This window comes from Suncus etruscus, chromosome 6 (assembly GCF_024139225.1).
Source record: "Suncus etruscus isolate mSunEtr1 chromosome 6, mSunEtr1.pri.cur, whole genome shotgun sequence".
NCBI classification, from domain to species: Eukaryota; Metazoa; Chordata; class Mammalia; order Eulipotyphla; family Soricidae; genus Suncus; species Suncus etruscus.
This window is the reverse complement of record NC_064853.1, coordinates 123,058,995-123,082,227: the sequence shown is the minus strand read 5'-3', so window position 1 is coordinate 123,082,227 and position 23,233 is coordinate 123,058,995. Positions and strand designations below refer to the sequence as shown.

At 46.9% G+C, this 23,233-nt stretch overlaps 1 protein-coding gene across 1 annotated transcript in view; it reads left to right on the top strand.

Annotated features, from left to right (window-relative positions):
• Nucleotides 1-21,372, top strand: part of TENM2 (teneurin transmembrane protein 2) — a 1,185,834-nt gene extending 1,164,462 nt beyond the window's left edge. Inside the window, exons 27-31 of the mRNA XM_049774568.1 lie at nucleotides 930-1,165; nucleotides 13,528-13,824; nucleotides 15,251-16,865; nucleotides 19,524-19,654; nucleotides 20,273-21,372. Coding sequence (XP_049630525.1) covers nucleotides 930-1,165; nucleotides 13,528-13,824; nucleotides 15,251-16,865; nucleotides 19,524-19,654; nucleotides 20,273-21,034 — 3,041 coding nt within the window. The 3' untranslated portion in view covers nucleotides 21,035-21,372. The remainder of the gene's footprint in view (nucleotides 1-929; nucleotides 1,166-13,527; nucleotides 13,825-15,250; nucleotides 16,866-19,523; nucleotides 19,655-20,272) is intronic.
• Nucleotides 21,373-23,233: the final 1,861 nt, after the last annotated feature.

Genomic DNA, 23,233 nt, shown 5'->3' with positions numbered 1-23,233 from the left:
GGGGGGAGGGGGAATGTCTCATGGAGGTATTTCCTGTCCAGTCATGAGGAAGCAAACATTGCTTTTCTTTCCTTTAATTGCCAAGGAAATTCTCAGACTCACAGTACAGGTGGTCCCACCTGTGATTGCTTTCACAGTCTCCAATGATATCAGCACTTCTCAGCCAGCCAGAAGGGCCATAGGGACCCCCAGGATAGTATGGGGTAAAAGTCAGTAGGGTGCCACAATGCCACATTAGAGGACAGCTAGCAACACAGGTTGAAAGCAAGATTGGAAGGAGCAGAGAAACATTATATTAGATGGAAAGCCCAAGGAAAACAAAAACTGGCCCCAAAATAAGAGTGGCTAGTTTCTGCACGGTTCCCATGTGAGCTGAAACATAAATATATTAGTAAGGCTGGGGATATGATCGACACCCTGCATGTAGGCAAAAGCCGTCTTTCAACGTGCTATTAATAGCCCACGGTGAGTAAAAAGCAAAGTCCCGCAGCACAATTATTTCTCGAGTGTCACGTATTCATAATGTGTTTCTTTCCGTGGATTAGTAGCATCTCCGCTACTTGCCTTCACATTGTACTCGTGTTAATTGAAGGCAGCCAGACACTGACAGTAGCGGGTGCCATGGAAACGTGGAGGGGAAAATCCAAGAGGTGGGAGGCTGAAGAGAGCGTACAGCAGGGAGGGCACTTGCCTTGCATGTGATCCACCTGAGTTCCATCCCCGGAATTCTTGACCCCCGCCTAGAATAATTCCTAAGGGAAAAGCCAGGAGTAAAACCTGAGTATCATCAAAAATGCTGTCCCATAAAAATGATGATAATAATAATAATAATAATAATAATAAAGGAGATGGTGGGGTTTAGGACTGGGCATGTTCTGTTCTCTGTGCCTCACATGCTGGGTGATTTCTATCCCCATGTCCGGCTGCAGATCAAGTGCGGAACAGCTACCAGCTGTGCAGTAATGGAACTTTGCGGGTGCTGTATGCTAACGGCATGGCTGTGAGCTTCCACAGTGAGCCCCACGTTCTGGCTGGCACAGTCACCCCCACCATCGGCCGCTGCAACATTTCACTGCCCATGGAGAATGGCCTCAACTCCATCGAGTGGCGTCTGCGGAAGGAACAGATCAAAGGCAAAGTGACCATCTTTGGACGGAAACTTCGGGTAAGTAGCTACTAACAACCCCACATATGCACACATACGCATACATGCATTCCCTGGCACCCCCACATCATACATACTTCTTTCTGTGGCAAGGTAACAGCTCTCTCTCTCTCTCTCTCGCTCTCTCGCTCTCTCTCTCTCTTCCCCCCCCCCCCAGATTTGGTCCTCAAAAGAAATGGGCTGGGAACTAAGATTTTCCCCAGCTCTAGGACTAACTTTGCTCTTACTTTCATACCCACCACCTTCTTCCTCTACATGTGCCATTTCCATCTGTGGGGGTTACAGCAGCTCCCAGTCGGCTGAGGCTGCCAGGTGTACAACCCACTCGCCTGTCATAGAAGGTAAAGATGTGAAGTCACTTGGTAGTAAGCCGAGGAGAGTTGTTTCTTTTTTTTTTTTTTTTTTTTTTTTTTTTTTTGTGGTTTTTGGGTCACACCCGGCAGTGCTCAGGGGTTATTTCTGGCTCCAGGCTCAGAAATTGCTCCTGGCAGGCACAGAGGACCATATGGGGCGCCGGGATTCGAACCGATGACCTCCTGCATGAAAGGCAAACGCCTTACCTCCATGCTATCTCTCCGGCCCCGAGGAGAGTTGTTTCTATCTCTACTAGGATAGGATTACTGTGGGGATTCGCTAGCAAATCCAGAAGTGAGTTAGTTCTATATTCTCCCTGGCCCACACACACACACACACACACACACACACACACACACACACACACACATGCCTCACTTGTTGTCTTAACACACGAATGACGGCTGTTCATTAAACCATGTGTGAATGTGAGTTACTGGTGGTACATGTAGCATGAATGTGTTATGAATTAGTTAGGGGGAGGTCACTGGAGGTGACCTGGATGATGGCTCAAAGGACTTCAGTACAGATAGGAGACCTAGGTGAGATCCCAGGTACCACTGTGTGTGACCCAAGTGTGGAGGAAAAGAAGGAAGTGTTGGAGATATAGTATATTGTTTACCTTGCATGCAGCTGACTAAGAGTCCATCCCCGGCACCGCATATGGTCACTGAGCACTGCCAGAAATGATTTCCGAGTGCAGAGATATAGGTAATTTCTGAAATCACCCATGCAGTCCAGAAACCAACAGAAAGTAAAGAATGTTGTTGAAGGATGCAGACCTTGGTGGTGAAAACCTGGGTCTCTGTGGCCTTCTCAGGTGTGAGTTTCTGTCACTTCTGCTATTCAGATGAGGCTCCACAAAACTTGTGATGGTTCTAAAGGTGTAAGGGCTATAGAAGACCAAGCAGCAACTCACCCCTCACCCCATGACTCATACAGCCTTGCTCACTCATTGAGCTCATCCTGCCTGCCATACCACCCAGCTCTGTTTCTGCCTCCCATGTCATTCAAATCACAGGGGTTCTGCTAGTATGGACCCTAGTATGTAATTTTAGCTTTTCCAAAGCAGCACAGATATGTTCCCTGGATTCACTCATGATGGGACAAGAAAAGACAAACACCAATTCCTTTCAGCTACAGCAGCTTCCATTGAACATGTGGGGGACAGAGGCAGAGAGGCAGAGAAAGAGCTCATGGGAGACACATCTGGGTATGACACATACTTTGGGGTCCCCAAGCATTGTAGGTTCAGCATGAGAATGAACCCAGTCGAGTACATCTCTCAACTGAGATCCAACCTGGCCAGGTGAGCTTCCTATGGTTTGCTCCAAAGTTTCTCTTCGTTGACTTGGAATTTAATTCTCTGCATAAGGCAGGTTATCAATGGTCCCCATGTCTTCTTCCTTCCTCTACTGGTATCTGCAAAGTTTCAAGCTGCAGTCTCTTCTGAAAGACAAAAAAAATGAAATGCGATTAGCAGCTAATTCCTTAATGACTGGATTCTGGCTTCGGATAATTGATTTTGAGTACACTGCCCTATAGAAGGCAACAATAAGTAGGAATTTTGCCTTTTCCCTGATAAATCAGGCATTCTGAGTTTAGTTTTCCAAATAGAAGATAAATGGGGCCCTCCAATTAAATGGCTATAATCCCAAGTCTGAATATGAAAAGTCTTCTGAAGGGTCCTGGCGGTAATTAGTCAGAGTTGGGCATGAAAGTCTTTTAAGTGAATTTCTGCCAGCGTTAGAATTGCTGGCATCATGTTTATGCAAATCCAAACACAGCTTTATCTATCAACACCTCAACATTTAATTGTGTGGTGTTAGTTCCTGTAACAATAATCACATATCCATTTAGCTCTCTTAAATGAAAATCACGATGAGATTATAGCAGGTTGAGTGGACTGAAAATGTAATTTGAAAATGAGGGAGAAAGCCTGGAATTTATTTGCATCTCATTTATTTTAATTCAATTCAGAAATTGTTTAGTGAATGAAATAAAAAACCCACCTCTGGAAGTGGCAGACCAGCGACTGGAAGCAGCGGAAGGAAAGGTGGGTGGGGTGCTAGGGAAAAAGAGAAAACTGAGGAGGATTTTCACTGTGGGATGTTTTGTGGGGCCCTGGCAGAGAAACCGGTAACCTAAAGCTCAGGATAACTCTCGGCTGACCATAATCAGTGGGGAAGTCACATTTCTGACATGGGGCCCTGGCAATGATTTGTATTCAAACTGTGTGTATGAGGCTGAGATCTTAGGAGAACATTTGATTTTATATCTATCATCATTTACCTATTCAAGTGTAGATCTATTATGCTCTCAACTTGAAGCATCCTCTGTTGAGGGATTGCCTAGTAAACATATTTTCTAATATCTTTTATTAAAAAAAAAAATCAAAGTTTGCTAAGTGCCAACACTGAGAGTGGAGGAAAACATTTAATTCTTGATTATGAGAAAGAAGAGAGAGACCAGGAGTGTTTTGTGCTATCTTAATTGTGAGTTTTATTTGTATTTCATTGATCATTCATGAGTGAACCTCTTTCTTGTTTGGCCACGAATCAGATGAGGTGAGGTCCTCTCTTCATTTGGTCTTGGTCATGACATACTTTGTTATTGAGTCTTTTGAGTTCTGTTTGGTTCATCTTCCGCCTATTATATATAGCTCTGGGAATGAGTTCTGCTCTGTCATATGATGATTGAATTTGTCATAACTCAATGAGATAGCTGAGATCAAGAAGGTCAGTAGGACTTAAGTTTATTCTATCTAGGTGACTCCAGGGATCATGATGGATTACAAAGCCCAACCCATTCAGTTATGATTTAAAAACTGATGTTACATTTATATTCTAAAGCTAAATTCTAAGTTGACAGACAGCTGGGTAAGCCAGAATCAACACTCTCTAAAGTTTAAACAAAATATCTTGCCACAAATACTGGCATACATCGAGTGAACAATAGCTTCTTGACTCATCACAGGGTAAGGGTTTATATCTCCTGCTATTTAGCCAGAGCTACATGGTCACCATAAAGCAGTCATACATTCTGGGATGTTGATGCTTGCAAACTTTTGTTTTGTTTTGTTTTGTTTTGTTTTGTTTTGGGGTCACACCCGGCAGCGCTCAGGGGTTACTCCTGGCTCTATGCTCAGAAATTGCCCCTGGCAGGCACGGAGGACCATATGGGTGCTGGGATTCGAACCACCGTCCTTCTGCACAAAAGGCAAACACCTTACCTCCATGCTATCTCTCCGGCCCCGCTTGCAAACTTTTAAATAAATTATTTGGTTTTGTTTGTGTTAGTTTTTGAGAGCACATCCATCAGTGCTCAAGGATCACTCCTGGTAGTCTTTGGGGACTATATTGAGGTGCCAAAAAATCTGGGTCAGTTTTGTGCAAGGCAACTTTCTAGCTGCTGTACTATTGTTCTGGCCCTTAACTAACTTAATCCCACTGTAATAGTTAGGTAGATAACAGCCTTTTCATTTCATGAGTGTTTCTTATCTTTCCCTCTGTGTTAGCTTTGCTCCGTTGTTGGGCTGGTTCCTTTCTACATTCTCTGTGCCTGTGCAGGAAGGGAGGCTAGGTCAAGGGACTGATTTTCCTGGCCCTCACCTGAGATCTACAGGGGAGGCTCCCCCTATGCCCAAACACAGGGGTTTGAACCCACATTGTCATGAGCTTCCACAGAGACCATGTGACATTCTTAAACATCTTCTGCTCAAACTGTCCAGTTTGATGCTCGTGAGCCTTTCTGTGTAGATCTTTTTTTGCAGAGGGATCATTCCTGTGGGGCTCGGGAACCCCATATATATATAATATATATATATTATATTATATTATATATATAAAACCCTTGAGGGTTCTGAGGAAGTGATCTCGGGAACCCTATATATATATAATATTATATATATGTATATATATATATATATATAATATACTATGCTGGGCATTGAACCCAGTTGGGCAGTATGTGGAATTTTTCTGTCTGGCTCCTGAGAGGTGATAGGCACAACTGTATATATACTATGAGAGTCGAATACCTGCTTCCTTGCAAATGATTAGTAAGAAATCACCTGTTTTCTCCCCACACACTGTTGATCTGCTCGGAGATTTACCCTAAAACCTACCACAAAAATACCCAATGCTCATTTGCGAATTCATTTGAATAGCCCCTGTATGCAAATTTTGTGTGCACATAATTTAAGTTTTTGCATGTATGCAAATGAACTATAAAAGAATGGCACTGGCTTCATTTCCTGAGTCATAATCAAACTCAAGCATTACTTAACCGTCAGGGTTATTCGTTTCCTGCCTATCCTGGTGCAGGTTGGGTCTTCGACCCTTCGAGAGCTCATTAAAAGTGCTCTTTTTCCACTTTCCACCCTCTTCCCACTTAAGTCCTTCGTTAATTCCTCATTGAGGCACTTTTCTCCACCTTTTCTTTCTTCACTGATTCCCTCTTCTGCGCTCATACAGGCCTCATCAATAATCACAGGTCTCCTTGGTGAGGATAATTTTATAACTTCCAACTATGTCAAGATGCTTCCCTTCTATGGTTCCTTGGACCTGTTTCATAGACAACACTCCAGAGCACCTGTAAAAAGCCCACTGATGAATGATGGGACATCTAGGAGACCCAAACAGGGAGTGGGGAGGAAAAACTCTTTAGCACTGTGACTGCTATGGTCAGTAAGAATGTGTGTGAGTGTGGCAGAGATACCAAATACATGATTTTTGCCCACAGACATACCAAACAAGCCCAGAATTGACACCATTGCATATACTCACCTTCACACCACGACCCTCCACTGTTCACACACCATCATCCCTTTCCTATGAAACATATCCTCCTTGCTTTTCAAAGCTTCACACTTATTTATTTAATTTTTTTTGGTTTTGGGGTCACACCTGGCAGCGCTCAGGGGTTACTCCTGGCTCTACGCTCAGAAATCGGCACTTGTAGGCATGGGGGACCATATGGGATGCCAGGATTCAAATCACTGTCCTGCATGCAAGGCAAATGCCCTACCTCCATGTTATCTCTCTGGCCACTTCACACTTATTTTTAATCGCTGTGAGTTACAGAGTTATTCCTGACAGGTTTCAACATCAATGACCCATTTGCCTCCCACCTACTAATCCACTGAAAAGGCCTCATGCATAATATTTTACTACCTTTCACTTGCCTATTGATACCTCCCAGCTGATTCCCTCCACCGTCATCCTCAAACTACAGCTCACGGGCCACATATTGTATTTGTTCCATTTTGTTTCTTCACTTCAAAATAAGATATATGCAGCATGCATAGGAATTTATTCATAGTTTTTGTTTTACTATAGTCTGGACCTTCCAATGGTCTGAGGAACAGTGAACTGGCCCCCTGTTTAAAAAGTTTGAGGAACACTGTTAGTCCCTTGCCTGTCCTATCTCCCTAACCCCCACAAGGGGCACACATCCTGAAGACGAGTCCTCATGCTCTTTATTTCTACTACCTTTAGACATTTCTTATCCTATCACTAGGTTCTTATATTTTAAGCCACACCCAGTGGTGTTCAATACTTTCTTCTGCCACTACACTCAGGGATCACTTCTTGCGGGAATCAGGGAACCCTAGAGGATTCCAGGGATAGAACTCATTTCAGCCACATGCCAAGCAAATGCACTAGTCATTGTACTATCTCTCTGGCCCCTGTTATGTTTCTTTGTATCCTACAAATGAAAGAGATCAATGTGTCTGTTTCTTGCCTTCTAATTTAACTATTCAACATCATACTCTCCACATCTATCCACATAGCAGTTAATTACGTGACTTTCTCTTCTCTTGTGGCTGACTAATTTGCAATGAGCTACACTCTTATTTGGTTTTAGACCACTGTCGGGTATCACTAAAAGGACCCTATGGAATACTGGAGACTGAACCTATAGCAGCTGCATGCAAAGTACATGCCTGTCCCTCAACACTCATTTTAGTGCTCATTGACACCATATGCTCTGCTACCCGCTGTCCTTATCATTCCAAACCCACATCATTCAATCAATCCTTCACCTTCCTTTACCTGCCTTATGTCACTATTCACAATAGTTCCTCCTGTAAACCCTTTCTCGCTGATACCTCATGGCAGGAAAAAAAATATCATATAAAAGCTTCTATTCTCAGGGCTGGAGCAGTAGCAGAGTGGTAGGGAGTTTGCCTTACATGCAGCTGACACAGGACAGACACAGGTTCGATCCCTGGCATCCCATATAGTAACCCAAGCCAGGAGCGGTTTCTGAGTGCATAGCCAGGAGTAAGCCCTGAGCGTCACTGGGTCTGGCCCAAAAACAAAAAAAGAGATTCAAGATTTTGTTGTTGTTTTTGTTTTGTTTTGTTCTGTTTTGGGGTCACACTGCCAGTGCTCAGGGGTCACTACTGGCTCTACGCTCAGAAATCCCTCCTGGCAGGCTCGGGGGACCATATGGGATGCCGGGATTCTGCATGCAAGACAAACACACCACCTCCATTCTATCTCTCTGGCCCCAGATTCAAGATTTATTGATGTGAAACAAATTTGTTGGCTTGGAAGTCTGATAAGGTTAAGTTTGTGGAGCTGGGCCATTTCTATCAGAGGATGTAGAGCATGATATTCAGTTGCTGTAGCTGGTACAAAAAGGGGGAGGGGGTTCTGCCTCTCTTCTATTTGAAAATGTTTTGTTTTGGCCACACCTGCTAGTTACCTGGAATCACTATGGGCCAGTGCTTGAGGAACCACCCATGGTGCCGGAGATAGAACTGGGATTGGCTACAGACAGGCAAGTGCCTTAACCTCTGTACTACCTCTCCCGCCTGTCACTTCTTTCTAATTGTGGTTTATTTATAAGCCACAATTAGACATCTAAGATCTCCTCTGGGACCATCATAAGATACATAGATTCATGGGACAGGTTTCAGAGAAGTGGGAGAAAAATGGGAGGTGCAAATTCAGAGATGAGACCAGGGCTGAGGCTGCTTCCCTTTGCTCCCCACTGCACACACTTTGAAAGGGATAATGGAATTCACTGTTTCCTGCCAGGAAAGGATGGAATTTCTTTCCAAACATGCATGAAGGGGCCAGACCAAGAGTACAGCAGGTAAAGTTTTCATGCAACTGATCCAGTTCAATCACCTGCACCCCAGATAAATCCCCTGAGCCTCACCAGAGTAGATCCCAGAGCACAGAGCCAGGAGTATGCCTTGAGCACTGCTGGGTGTGGCACTAAAGCAAAAAAAAACCACCACAACAAAAAAACCACTAAAATGCATTGAAGTGCAAGGTTCTTAATCAAAAAGTAGAAACCCACCCTTAGGGCTATTCCCTCCTGGCTGATGATTTACATAGCAATGGCAAAAGCAAAAAACAGTTACATCTGTAGGTGGCAGAACAAAAGAAAAATTATCTCTGAGATCATCTTGCAGCATGATATGGGTATCAGTGTTAATCCTGCTCTGAGAAGGAGTGGGAGTTAGTCATTTGTTTTGGTTTCCATCTAATGCATCTGACACAGCAATTATGCGTGGCTGGTGTTACTTTCGTGGCAGGTGAGAGGACACCAGAGCGACACGGGAGGCAGGCCTGCATGTGAAGACACAAAAGTATTCAGCTCTGCTCCACCGAGCCCACTGAGTCCACCAGTCTTCAATAGTCTGTCTGCAAGATGCTCTGGTCTTCTTCCAGCCCTGATACTTCATTTTTTCCTTTGGGACTGCCACATAAGAGCATTTGGGTGAACGGAAGTGACAGACTTTGGGTGACACTGAGCAAGGCCTGTGTGGGCAAAGCAACTGGTGATCAATTTAACAGCAGTTTTAATCATGCTAGACTACAAGGGCATGTCCCTGAAAACATAGCAAACACCAGTTGTGATGACTCACGGCTTTGAGTGGTGCTACAAAAATACCCTTTGGGTACAGATACATAGATCTTCACCCACCAAAGGCACCAATAATAAACAAGAAATAAGGAAGATATAGGTTAGGTCTAGGAGTGTATCTGAGCATGAGATCATTCTAGGAATAGCATTCTTAGACTGTGTTTTCCCATGAAGAACAAGTATCTCTTGCTTCCCTTTGAGCCTGTATCTCATTGGCTGGTCTCTGTATTTCTTTGCTTGCTTATTTTCCACTCTGGAGAAACCTGTGTGCACTCTTGAAAATCTCTTTGCTCTTCTTTTTCTCCTCTCAAATCTTAAGTTGTGTGTAATAAAACTACTTCACTTCTAGGACTGGAGCAATAGCACAGTGGTAGGGCATTTGCCTTGCACTTGGCAGACCCAGACGGACTTGAGTTCAATCCCAGCATCTCATCTGGTCCCCTGAGCCTGTCAGCAGGGATTTCTAGCACAGAGTCAGGAGTAACTCCTGAGTGCTGCCTGGTGTGGTCCCAAAACCAAAAACAAACAAAACAAAAACTACTTCACTAAAAAATATAGTAGTCATAATAATAAACACATTCCTGCTGAGATCTACGTGAAGAGGAATTTCTAGAGCATAGGAGAGAAAGAAAATTTTCTAGGCAAGAGAGTCTGCTAGGGCAGAGGTCCTAGGGTTGGATGCACTGGAACTTATATCCTGAGCTGACAGATAGCTGTATTAGCTGGGGATTTAATTCCAAGGTATGGTGCCTTTTTGATGCTGATGAAGATGAGAGCCCCTTGACAAAGGCAAGAGAAGACTGCAAGGGGTCTGCTCTATAAGCTTGCACCATTCCTGACTTCTAAATATTTGGGGGAAAGGAGGAACATCCACTCCAGGTTGTCTAGACCCTCAGCCCCGATCCTCCCTCTTCCTGCCACCTCCCTTTCCTTATCCACCTCTCTCCACTGGAACACAATCTCTCACTGCATCAAAGCTGGGTTCTCACCCAAGGAGCTGCCCTGCTTTCTGCCCATTTGCATTTGCTCTCCACCCTTCCTGGTACCCTCCCCACAGAGGCTCCTGACCGCTGACAATCCAGCCTTGTCAGGTCCCAGGTGAATGCCCTCCTGCGATCCCAGAAGCCAACCTTCTGTACCCATTCAGGATTGTGACTGTGGCTTCCAAGTGCCCTGAATGCTTCACTCTCAAATCAGTGCTGACCACGTGGGCTTACTAATAGGACTATAGGGCAGCCCGAGTCCCACCTCTGTGCAAAAATTACCAGAAAGGATGTGATTCATTCTTTAAAGTGAATGAAGCTTTTCTGACATTCAGAGATCTGTAAGGTCTTAACGGGTCACATTTTCTCATCTCAGTGTTCCCTTTATATTTGGGGGAGAGAGATTGATGCAGGAATGACTCTTGACACTAGTGCTTACAAAAACAGTCATTGCTGGGTCTCAAACTCCACCTGTGTGCAGTCCATGAGCAGCAAATTGAACTCACTTTCCATCATGGTTTTCTAGCTGAGATCATCAGAGTAGCCTAAGTCTTCCACTGGTTCTAATACAAATGGATGACTCACAAATTTCACTTGAGAGCCATGCATGTCCCAAATTATTGAGGATGTAAATAAAAGGAAAGTCCCTCTCCCAAGCTCTCCCACATCAGACACATAGGGAAACGGAGTCATGCAACACTTTAAAATCACAGCTCAGTGCTGAAGCAATAGGACAACAGGTAGAGTACTTTGCCTTGATTTCAGCTGACTTAAGTTTGTGCTCTGACACACCAGAAGATCCCCCAAACACTCAGAAAATTACTCCCGAGAGACAGAAATAAACCCTTAGCACTGCCAGGTATGATCCCAAACAGCAAAAAATAATCATCTTCCTCCTCATCAATATCAGGCCCTTTATACCCCTTAAAAAAAAAGCATTCAAAAACCTAATGTTTGCTTGAGAGATGCATTATTTAGTATGTTTGCAGAGACTTAACCTAATTATGCATTATTTAAGCAAATATTAAATATGCACCTTGCTGTTTTTTGTCTGCACTGATCCCAGTGTGGCACAGGGTCTAGGCTGGGAGCACAGAAGCTGCCTTTGAGCCAATAGCACTGACCCTTATCAGAAAGCAGAAGGCTGACACAGGGGAGGCCCATAGAGGGGGGTCAAGGCAGGTAGAGACGTAACAGAGCTAAGTCTGAATTCCTGCTGGAAAATAATTCCCAAACTCAGATGCTAACTTCCTGGCCCAGGCTGCTTCCTGCAGTCTTCTCTCACTAGCAATGGAAGGTTTTTGGGATCTGGCACTGCATTTATCACGTATTCCCAGTCCCTGTTTTGCTTTGGGTTCAAAACCTAAGGTGCTCTGTGGTCATCCCCATCTCTGAGCTTGAGGCTGCAGATGGTGACAGGTTTCAATCCTAGCTCTGCAGTGAGCAAAGCCTGTGCTCAGCCCACTGAGCTTTTTCCCAGTCCCAGGTGTCCCTTGTCTGGACATTTTCTGGAACCTTTTTGTGACAATCCAGCACTGATGATATCAGAACATTAGGGGTTAGCTCCTCTAAACTCTGCCCATTGCAGAAATAAAAACCCAGCTAAGGAGTTTTGTCTTTATTAACTGGGGAAGCCCAGCTGAGGAAAACGTCCAATAATTAAAAATAATGGCTTCCTCACAAACTCAAAATTGTATTCCTATAAAACCTTGTTTCTCATTCACTGCCTACCTGCGGTGCTGCCTGGGAAGGAAATGGTGCTGATCACGGCTAGGAAAATAATTCAACATAACTTTGATGGTCTCTGAGAAGCCTCAAGGGTCATTTCAATATGGTCAGATGGATTATTTCATTGAGTGAGAGAGCAGGGTGGCTGCATTTATGCTCCTGTAGACGCCAAAACTGGGGGAGGAAAAAAGGTTTTTGCAAAGAGCCAAGTATGCACTTCATATGCACCACTCCCTGCAGTCCCACCTGTCCTCTAAGAAGGAAGAACCAGAAATAAAACATTCTGACCCATTCTATGATATGCTAGAACCCATGGCCTCTGTTTCCAGTGATGGTGTCATATCTAATTAAAACTCATCTTGGGGGTTGGAGAGATAGCATGGAGATAAGGTATTTGCCTTGCATGTAGGTCAGTGGTATGAATCCCGGCATCCCATATGGTCCCCCAAGCCTTCCAAGAGTGATTTCTGAGCATAGAGCCAGGAGTAACCCCTGAACGCTGCCGGGTGTAAACAAAAAAAAAATTTCATCATTGGCAGGTGGCATCTCCAAAAGGAACTGGGAGTTCTAGTTCAATGGGTTGAGAGGGGAAGATGCTGAACTCAGCTCCTCCCCCAGAACAGCAAACACACAGCTGTGTGAAAGCATTTTTCCTTGAGTTTGCATGGCCTATGTTCCTGTTTATAGTAGCTGTGTCATCTCTGACCATAAGGCCCCCATCTCTGCATTTTAGGATCCCCAAAAAATACAACCCTATTTTCTGTGTGGTGCGACATATTTTAATTTTGGGTTTTGGGTCACAAACCCAAATTTTGGGTTTGGGTCATATTTTAATTTTGGGTTTTGGGTCACACCTGGTGGTACTCAAAGCTTATACTTGGCTCTGCTCTCAGGGATCACACCTGATGGACTTGAGGGATCCTATGGGCTGCTGGGGATCAACCCTGAGTCAGCACATGCAAAACAAGTACCCTCCCTCCCTGCTGTCCTATCACTCTGGTCCCATTGGGTCTAGAGAACACAAACCTCCATAACTTACCAATAATTCTCTGCACTATCCTGAGTTCCATACACCAGACCAACTGCTAACAGCAGGCTCTGTGTGGTGGGATTCAACATGGCAGGTAAGGGGCCAGCGAGGTGGTGCTAGAGGTAAGGTGTCTACCTTGCAAGTGCTAGCCAAGGAAGGACTGCAGTTCGATCCCCCCGAGTCCCATATGATCCCCCCAAGCCAGGGGCAATTTCTGAGCGCTTAGTCAGGAGTAACCCCTGAGCATCAAGCAGGTATGGCCCGAAAACACACACACACACACACACACACACACACACACACACAAAACATGGCAGGTGAAACCAAACAAGTTCCCTTGTATATGTGTGTTTATGTTTGTGTGTGTCTGTGTGTTTTAGGTCCACGGGAGAAATCTCTTATCCATTGACTATGACCGGAACATTCGCACAGAGAAGATCTATGATGATCACCGCAAGTTCACCCTGAGGATCATTTATGACCAGGTGGGCCGGCCCTTTCTCTGGCTGCCTAGCAGTGGGCTGGCTGCTGTCAATGTCTCCTACTTCTTCAACGGGCGCCTGGCAGGGCTGCAGCGTGGTGCCATGAGCGAGAGAACAGACATCGACAAGCAGGGTCGCATAGTGTCCCGCATGTTCGCTGATGGCAAGGTCTGGAGCTACTCCTACCTGGACAAGGTGAGTGTGTGAGCCCCCTGCCCTGCCGGCCAACCCTGCTCCCCTGCCAGTATAAGCTGACCCTATGTGTCTAATAGCCTTGCTTGGTCTCTACAAGGGTTTCCCTTTTGTGCCCAACTTTCTAGTGTCACCAAAAAAAACATAACTAGATACTTAATAATAGCAAAAAAAGATGGACTGTTCAAATCCACCAAAGCAAAAATTAAAATAAAAAATATATGGGGGGCAGAAAGATAGTACAGCAGGTAAGACACGTGCTTTACAGGAAGTAGGTTCAATCCCTGGCACCCTGTAGGGTTCCCCAAAGCTCATCAAGGGTGATTTCTGAGTACTACTGAGTGTGGTAGAACCCCCGCCCAAAAAAGAAAATGCTGGACAGTAATGGCAAAAACAATGGACTGGGGCTAGAGTGATAGTACAGTGGGGACAGCACTTGCTGTTCAATCTCTGACACCTCTTAGAATCCAGGAGTTATCCCTGCGCTCAGAGATAGGAGTAATCCCTGAGCACCATCAAGGTGGCCCCAAAACACATTAAAACTTTCAGAAGCAAGAGAAATAGTACAGAGGTTAAGGTGCTCGCCTTACACATCTCTGGCCCAGAGTTTGCTCCTTGAGATCACACATGGTTTTCTAACCCCCTTTAGGCGTGATTCCTGAGCAGAGTCAGGAGTAAGCCCTGAGCATAGCCAGGCAGGGCCCCAAAGCAAAAAACAAGGAATGATTATCATACTTTTTTTCAGTTAAGAACCTTTTCCAGGTGCTTACAGATGGAGGCACTGAATCATCACTTGTGACCAAAACACAGTGTGTTTTGCCTTGATGCAGGGCACTGGCAGGACTTTACAGCCAGCTCAGGACTATCTGTCAGCAGAACTAGAGGCAAAGAGAAAGTATCTCAGTGGTGGAGCAATAATACAGCAGGGAAGGTTCTTGTCTTGCACACAGCTAACCAGGATTTGATTCCTGGCATCCCATATGATCCCTGAACACCATGAAGAGTGATCTCTGAGTGTAGAGCTAGGTGTAACCCCTAAGTGCTGCTGGATGCAGCCCACAAACAAACCAATAAAAGGGCAGCAAGTGCCTCTTAGGGCAATATAAGGCTGTAAGGTCTCCCGTAAGAGCAAATACATAAGTGAGTACAGAAGCAAGTTCTCAGGCTTTGCCACCTTCTGCCCCTCCACACAGTGCTCTGAGCACTATTTATGTCAGGGCAGCTCTACTCTATTGAAGGCATGACTGAGGGAATCAGCCTCATCTGTCCTCTCCCGTCTACACTGCCACCCTTCCCTTTTTCCAGGTTTGGGAAGAGGAAAGAATATGGACCCCATCATTTATCCATCCATTCATTTATCCAGATCCCAGAGCATCAGTTCATGTGCACCCTTCCCACTTCTTCCCGTTTTCTGTGTTTTTCCCTGCAGTCCATGGTCCTCCTTCTGCAGAGCCAACGCCAATACATCTTCGAGTACGACGCATCCGACCGCCTCCTCGCTGTCACCATGCCCAGCGTGGCCCGGCACAGCATGTCCACACACACGTCTATTGGCTACATCCGTAATATCTACACCCCGCCTGAGAGCAATGCTTCGGTAATCTTTGACTACAGTGACGATGGGCGCATCCTGAAGACATCGTTTCTGGGTACTGGGCGCCAGGTGTTCTACAAGTATGGGAAGCTGTCCAAGCTGGCAGAAATGGTCTACGACAGCACTGCGGTCACCTTTGGGTATGATGAGACCACAGGCGTGCTCAAGATGGTCAACCTGCAGAGCGGTGGCTTTTCTTGCACCATCCGCTACAGGAAGGTGGGCCCACTGGTGGACAAGCAGATCTACCGCTTCTCTGAGGAGGGCATGGTCAATGCCAGGTTCGACTACACCTACCATGGCAATAGCTTCCGCATCGCCAGCATCAAGCCAGTCATCAGCGAGACGCCACTGCCGGTCGACCTCTACCGCTATGATGAGATCTCGGGTAAGGTGGAACACTTCGGCAAGTTCGGTGTCATCTACTATGACATCAACCAGATCATCACCACGGCCGTGATGACACTGAGCAAGCACTTCGACACGCACGGCCGCATCAAGGAGGTGCAATATGAGATGTTCCGCTCACTCATGTATTGGATGACAGTACAGTATGACAGTATGGGCCGAGTGATCAAGAGGGAACTGAAGCTAGGGCCCTATGCCAACACCACCAAATATACCTATGACTATGATGGTGACGGGCAACTGCAGAGTGTGGCTGTCAATGACCGGCCCACCTGGCGCTACAGCTATGACCTCAATGGGAACTTACACTTGCTCAATGCGGGCAACAGTGTGCGTCTCACCCCGCTGCGTTATGACCTGAGGGACCGCATCACTCGGCTGGGTGACGTGCAATACAAGGTGGACGATGATGGCTTCCTATGCCAACGGGGTGCTGACATCTTTGAGTATAATTCCAAGGGTCTGCTCACACGGGCATACAATAAAGCCAGTGGCTGGAGTGTGCAGTACCGCTATGACGGCGTGGGCCGGCGTGCTTCCTACAAGACCAACCTGGGCCACCACCTGCAGTATTTCTACTCGGACCTACACAACCCCACGCGCATCACCCATGTGTACAACCACTCCAACTCGGAGATCACTTCACTCTACTACGACCTCCAGGGCCACCTCTTTGCCATGGAGAGCAGCAGCGGCGAGGAGTATTATGTGGCCTCGGACAACACAGGCACACCCCTGGCTGTGTTCAGCATCAATGGCCTTATGATCAAGCAATTACAGTACACGGCCTATGGGGAAATCTACCACGACTCCAACCCCGACTTCCAGATGGTCATCGGCTTCCATGGGGGGCTCTATGACCCCCTGACCAAGCTTGTCCACTTCACGCAGCGTGACTATGATGTGCTGGCCGGTCGCTGGACCTCTCCCGACTACACCATGTGGAAGAACGTGGGCAAAGAGCCTGCCCCTTTTAACCTGTACATGTTCAAAAGCAACAACCCGCTCAGCAATGAGCTGGACCTGAAGAACTATGTGACAGGTAAGTATCCTGATGCCCCATTGGGTAGTGATGGTGGCCCCTGGCAGACCATTGGGTGCTTCCAGACAAATCCCACCCACAGTACACACTGACAGAGCAGGTGCTTGTTTATCTGCCTCAAGATGGGATGATGAGGGGCCAGTGAGGTGGCGCTAGAGGTAAGGTGTCTGCTTTGCAAGCGCTAGCCAAGGAAGGACCACGGTTGGATCCCCCGGCGTCCCATATAGTCCCCCCAAGCCAGGGGCAATTTCTGAGTGCTTAGCCAGAAGTAACCCCTGAGCATCAAACGGGTGTGGCCCGAAAAACCAAAAAAAAAAAAAAAAAAAGATGGGATGATGAGGGGCTGAAACAATAGTATAGGAGGGAGGACACTTGCTTTACATGTGACCAACCCAAATTCAGTCCCTGGTACCCTAAGGACTACTAGGAGTGATCCCTCAGTGCAGAGACAAGAGTAAAACATGAGCACCAAAAGGTGTGGATCAAACACACACACATACAAACACACACACACACACACACACACACACACACACACGTCAGATAGGCTGATAATTTGCCGTTCATCCGACTGCATGATTTGGGGTATTGTTTTGATAGTGACAAGCATAGAACCCAGGGCTGTATACACACACGCTAAATGCTATACTGCTGGACTATCTCTCTGGCCCCTGAAATTATTGAAGAATTTTTGAGCCTCAACCAGGAAAGCAACCCTTGGATGGGGGAACGGTGAAGATGACGGTGATGTGGGGTGGGCAGGTGGGTTGACAATGCCCACACAGACCTCTGAAGGTAATAACATGGGACAGGCCATGATGGAGCAGAAGAGGAAGGACAAATTTTTAAGTACAGAAAACTACACAGGCAACCAGTTGGACACACTGAGGCCCAAGAGAAGAATCTCCCAACCAACCCTCTTATTCCTGCAGTGACCCACCCCTAGCAGAGTTACCTGGTGGAGGAAATGACTGATGGAAGGAGCAAGAAACTGCTCTGATGGATGGAGCACCCAGGCCCTGAATCAAACCATTCACAGGATGTGGTCAACCTCATGGGCTTGGGCCACTGCTTTCCTGTGTCCCCTATAAAGTAATAAAATAAAGACAATAACAGGGATTTATGGGGAGATGGCTTAAAGGGCCAGGGGGTAGACTCGAAAAGTCCAAAATCCTGTCTAGTTTGCACCCAAGGATCAGAGAGTTCATACCCCCACTCTGACCATTGCCTGCTATTGCTCCCAGCAACATAGCATGATACCTCTTAAAACCCCTATGAAAAAGATGTTCAGAAAAAATAAGTAAATCCATAAACAGAGGCAAGGACAAGAGGTTTCCTCACTGGCCATGGGGTCACATTCCACCTGTGGTGCTTCTGGACACTGGATTCATGGAAATAGAACCACTTCAAATTCAGACTCATGAGATTGCACCCTAAAGCTATTGAAAGGCACCTCTGTGCAAAAAAGGGTGATTGGGGCAGCATGCACAATGAGAAGGTATATGGAAGGGGCAGGAGGAGTCAAGACTCAGGCCAACCTGAGACTATCTTGCTGTCTGGTAGACTAAAATGTCCCCTGAACAGTGAATTAGCAAGAAACCCCTTCCCACCCACCCAAAGTGGCCTATTTCCAAGCCCCACTGAGTCTCCATTTGCCATCAGGGAGAGGAGTCCTTACTGCTCCCAGGCTAAATGAAAGAAATAATTAACATTTGGTTGGGGACTAGGCTGCAGAGAAATGGTACAGGTGGGTAAAACACTTGCCTTGCAAGCTGCTAGCCCCGGTTTCATCCTGGCATCCCACAAGGTCCCCCAAGAATTCCCAGGAGTGATTCCCTGAGTACAGAGTCGGGAGTAAGCTCTGAGCATCACCAGATACACCACCCCCCAAAAAAGAAAAATAAAAGATAAAGTTCTTCCCCCCAAATCACAGTGCCAGGACAAGACAATGACTCCAGGTGCAGGACCACACATGCTGGCAAGCACAACATCCCAAGTTCCTTTCCCAGCACTGGCAGTTTCAAATGTCACCTGCAGTGGGCATATCTCCCTTGCTGGGGAGGACCTCTCACATATCCACCATGTCCTAGACATAGGTCTCTGACTGTAGCATCCAGAAAGGCACCTGGCAGGCAGTGACATTGTGGATCCCAATCTGCCTTCCCGAGGGGGCTCTGGATGTCTATGTCAAGGTGGCAAATCAATAGAATATCCCTCCAAAAAGCCCTGGGCCAGGGGTGTTCATCTCTTCATCCCTCTGGAACTATGTTCTTAAGGCTGGAGAGATAGAACAGCAAGTGGGGTGCTTGTCTGCCACTCAGCCCTGTTCAAACCTCTACACTGCATAGCAACCCCTTGAGCACAGCTAGGAATAATCCCTGAGTGGAGAGCCAGGAGTTAGCCCTGAGTACCGCCAGGTGTCGTCCAAAATATTTCACCACATCCCTCCCCCGCCAAAAAAAAAAGAAAAGAAAAAAAGGAGAGAGATTCAGGAAGTAGAACGCTTGCCTCACATGTGACTGACTGGGGCTTGACCCCCTGAGCCCTGCCAGGAGTGATCTCTGAGCACAAAGCCAGGAGGATGCCCTCAGCACTGTTGGGTGTGACCCAAAAATAAACAAAAGAAAATTTCCATTTTTATTTTTACTTCCCCCACAGATGTGAAAAGCTGGCTGGTGATGTTTGGGTTCCAACTGAGCAACATTATTCCTGGTTTCCCAAGAGCCAAGATGTACTTTGTCCCACCTCCCTACGAGCTTTCCGAGAGCCAAGCAAGTGAGGATGGGCAGGTAAGTGCAGCGACTGTCAGTACCGCATGGCCATCTCTGGTCCCTTTGCCATCAGAGTCAGGGCCCAGGGGCCTTGCATGGTCCAACATGGGTTCAGTCCCAGACATTCCATATGGTCCCCAAAGCACCACCAAGAGTGATCCCTGAACACACAGCCAGAAATAAGCCCTGAGCACCACTGAGTATCGCCAAAACAAAACAAAACAAAATTGTTCTAGTAGCAAGATCTAAGCCCAGGGCAGTTGATGATCTTGGTCTCAAGAATATTCTCATCACTGTGGGGAATGGGGAGATGGTCAAAACTGCACCCTGGGGGGAGGAGTCAGAGAGTCTCAGGACTGCAGAAAAACTACACCCCTGCAACCATCTCTGACTCACATGTGGGCAGATGTGACCAGATGCCATTGCCTTTTGAAGAGGTGGTGCCATGCCAGAACCCAGCCAGTCTAACCAAATACATACACACACACACACACACACACACACACACACACACACACACACACAAGTTGTTGATCTGAGAGACATCCCAGGGACATCCAACGAGGGCCCTGGTGGTGGTGTCCCCAAGTCGTCAACCCCTCGGTTCAACTCTCTGCCTCTTCTTCCCCCCCACAGCTCATCACAGGGGTCCAGCAGACCACAGCGAGGCATAACCAGGCCTTCCTCGCTCTGGAGGGCCAGATCATCACCAAGAGGCTGCATGCCAGCGTCCGTGAGAAAGCTGGCCACTGGTTCGCCACCACCACACCCATCATCGGCAAGGGCATCATGTTCGCCATCAAGGAAGGCCGGGTGACCACGGGCATGTCCAGCGTGGCCAGCGAGGACAGCCGTAAGGTGGCCTCGGTGCTCAACAATGCCTACTACCTAGAACGGATGCACTACAGCATCGAAGGCAAGGACACCCACTACTTTGTGAAGATCGGCTCGGCCGACGCTGACCTGCTCACGCTGGGCACCACCATCGGCCGCAAGGTGCTGGAGAGCGGGGTGAATGTGACCGTGTCTCAGCCCACGCTGCTGGTCAACGGCAGGACTCGAAGGTTCACCCACATCGAGTTCCAGCATGCCACGCTGCTGCTCAGTGTCCGCTACGGCCTCAGCCCCGACACGGTGGACGAAGAGAAGGCGCGTGTCCTGGACCAGGCCCGCCAAAGGGCGCTGGGCACCGCCTGGCTCAAGGAGCAGCAGAGAGCCAGGGACGGGCGAGAGGGCAGCCGCCTGTGGACAGAGGGCGAGAAGCAGCAGCTTCTGGGTGCGGGCCGGGTGCCAGGCTACGAGGGCTATTACGTGCTGCCCGTGGAGCAGTACCCGGAGCTGGCAGACAGCAGTAGCAACATCCAGTTCTTAAGACAGAATGAAATGGGCAAGAGGTAACAGCATCGCCCTGCTGCCACCCCGTACCTGGGTGGCTGAGCGCCAGTAAACTGTCCCCTCCTCTCCTAAGGAGACGAGGGCATAGCAGGGAGCCTGGCCGAGGCGGGGTTGTGCCAGGGGTACCCAAGGGCAGACAAAGCTCACATTTTTTGAGTTCCAATGCCACCGTCCTAGCAAGATGTTTCCGCCTCCTGAAGCCGACTTCGAAAAGAAAATAAACAACAGCAACAACAACAAAAAATAAACCAACAACAAAACCCGGATGAAAATTCCCCCTAGGAAAAACCCAAAAGAATGAATGCGCCTCACTGCGGGTCCCCCCTCTCCCCCCAACACACACACACACACACACACACACACACACACACACACCACTTGCTCTGGGTCTCACATGGAGCAAGAAGAACCACCCAAAAGAATACACACATGCAGATGCATGCACAACACACCAGAATCCGGGGAAAGCAAACAAAGCCCACAAGGCAACCGCAGAACAAAGGCCTCCTGCTTCAATACCTCACCTGCTCCCAACACGAGCTGCGGAGACACCCCCACCCTCCCACCCCACCAGGCGCCGGGGCCCCAACCCAATAGCGCCTCAAGAACCCCACAATGGCTGGCCGGACTCCTACCTGAGACAATTTTTTCGTTTCAACCGATACAGGTGCATTTAAAAAAAAAATAAACATAAAACATGACTTGGGGGTGGGGGGTGATTTGTGTGTAGCTGACCGTGGGGAAAGGGTATGAGAGTGAGACAGTGCACACTGGAAATTCTTTTTCAAGAGAAAAAATAACACCAGAAAAGAAAAAAAAAGATAAGTTGCCCCTTTTAGGGCAAAAAGAAAAATCGGTTGGAAGCACCCCATGACCGTTGAGCACTTAATTCGCAGGTCTCCCCTGCGCCTGGCTTGAGCTTGGAGCCCAAGAGCGTAACCTGGAATTCCAAAAAAAGAAAAAGAAAAAAAAAAAGAAAGAAAGAAAAGAAAAGAAAAGACAAAAAAATGGCTCTAATCACTCCAGATCCAGTTCATATTCTTTTGTCGTTGAAGATTCCATTGTGGACAGTCATACAGGGTATAGTCCGTCTAGAATCCGTAGTTCGTGGGTATCAGTTACAATAGAACTGTGGCATCGTGACCCTCTTTTTGCTAACGGGCACCACTTCAGATCACCCTGTACATACATAAGCCTTGAGGCACAATCACTGTTGCAGATTTAAAATTATTAGTGTGTTTGTTTGGTCCAGAAACTGAGACAATCACATGATGATCACCATGAGGAGAGGAGACAATTTTAAAATGTCAAAAAACGAATTTAAAAAAAAATAAGAAAAACAATCACAAAAATTAAAAAAAAAACACACGCAAAATGTCTATTAAGAACTTTGGTACAGGAACTTTTTTGTAATATACATGTATGAATTGTTCATCGAGTTTTTATATTAATTTTAATTTGCTGCTAAGCAAAGACTAGGGACAGGCAAAGATAATTTATGGCAAAGTGTTTAAATTGTTTATACATAAATAAAGTCTAAAACTCCTGTGGACACGGGTCTTCTGTGGAAATGCTTCAAGGGGAGTGCAGGCATTTGGGCCAAGCTGGGGTTGGAGGGTCTTGATTTTGGTTTTTTTGTTTTATGGGGAGACACACCTGGCTCTATGGTCAGCGATCATCAGCCTATGAACTTTTCTCCTGATCTGATATCCTAATATTGAAAACTGAAAACAGGACTGGAGAGATGATACAGCGGGAGGGCACTTGCCTTGCACTCAAACAAACCAAGTTTGATCCCCAGCATTCTATACAGTTCCCCACACACCATGAGGAATGAACCCTGAGTGCAGAGCCAGAGCCTTGTGCACTGCTTGGTGTGGCCCAAAAACAAAGAGTACGGATGTCTAGTTGAATGCTTGGGGTCACTTCATATAGGGCTCATGGGGCTGTGCAGTGCATACAGAGCATATATTTATGCTCAGTAAGCAAATTCTTTCACCTATTGTTCTTCATTTGTCACAGTGACTTGACTTGAGCTTTAGTGGATCAGTGTCAGGAGTAAGATGTCAGCACCAATGGGTGTATCCCCACAAAAAAACATATTCTTTGTAGAATTGGGGGGCTGCTCCAGACCAATGCTCAGGAGTGCTCCCTGTAGTGCTCAGGAGTTTTCTGCTCATACAGCAAGAGTTAGGCCCTGGA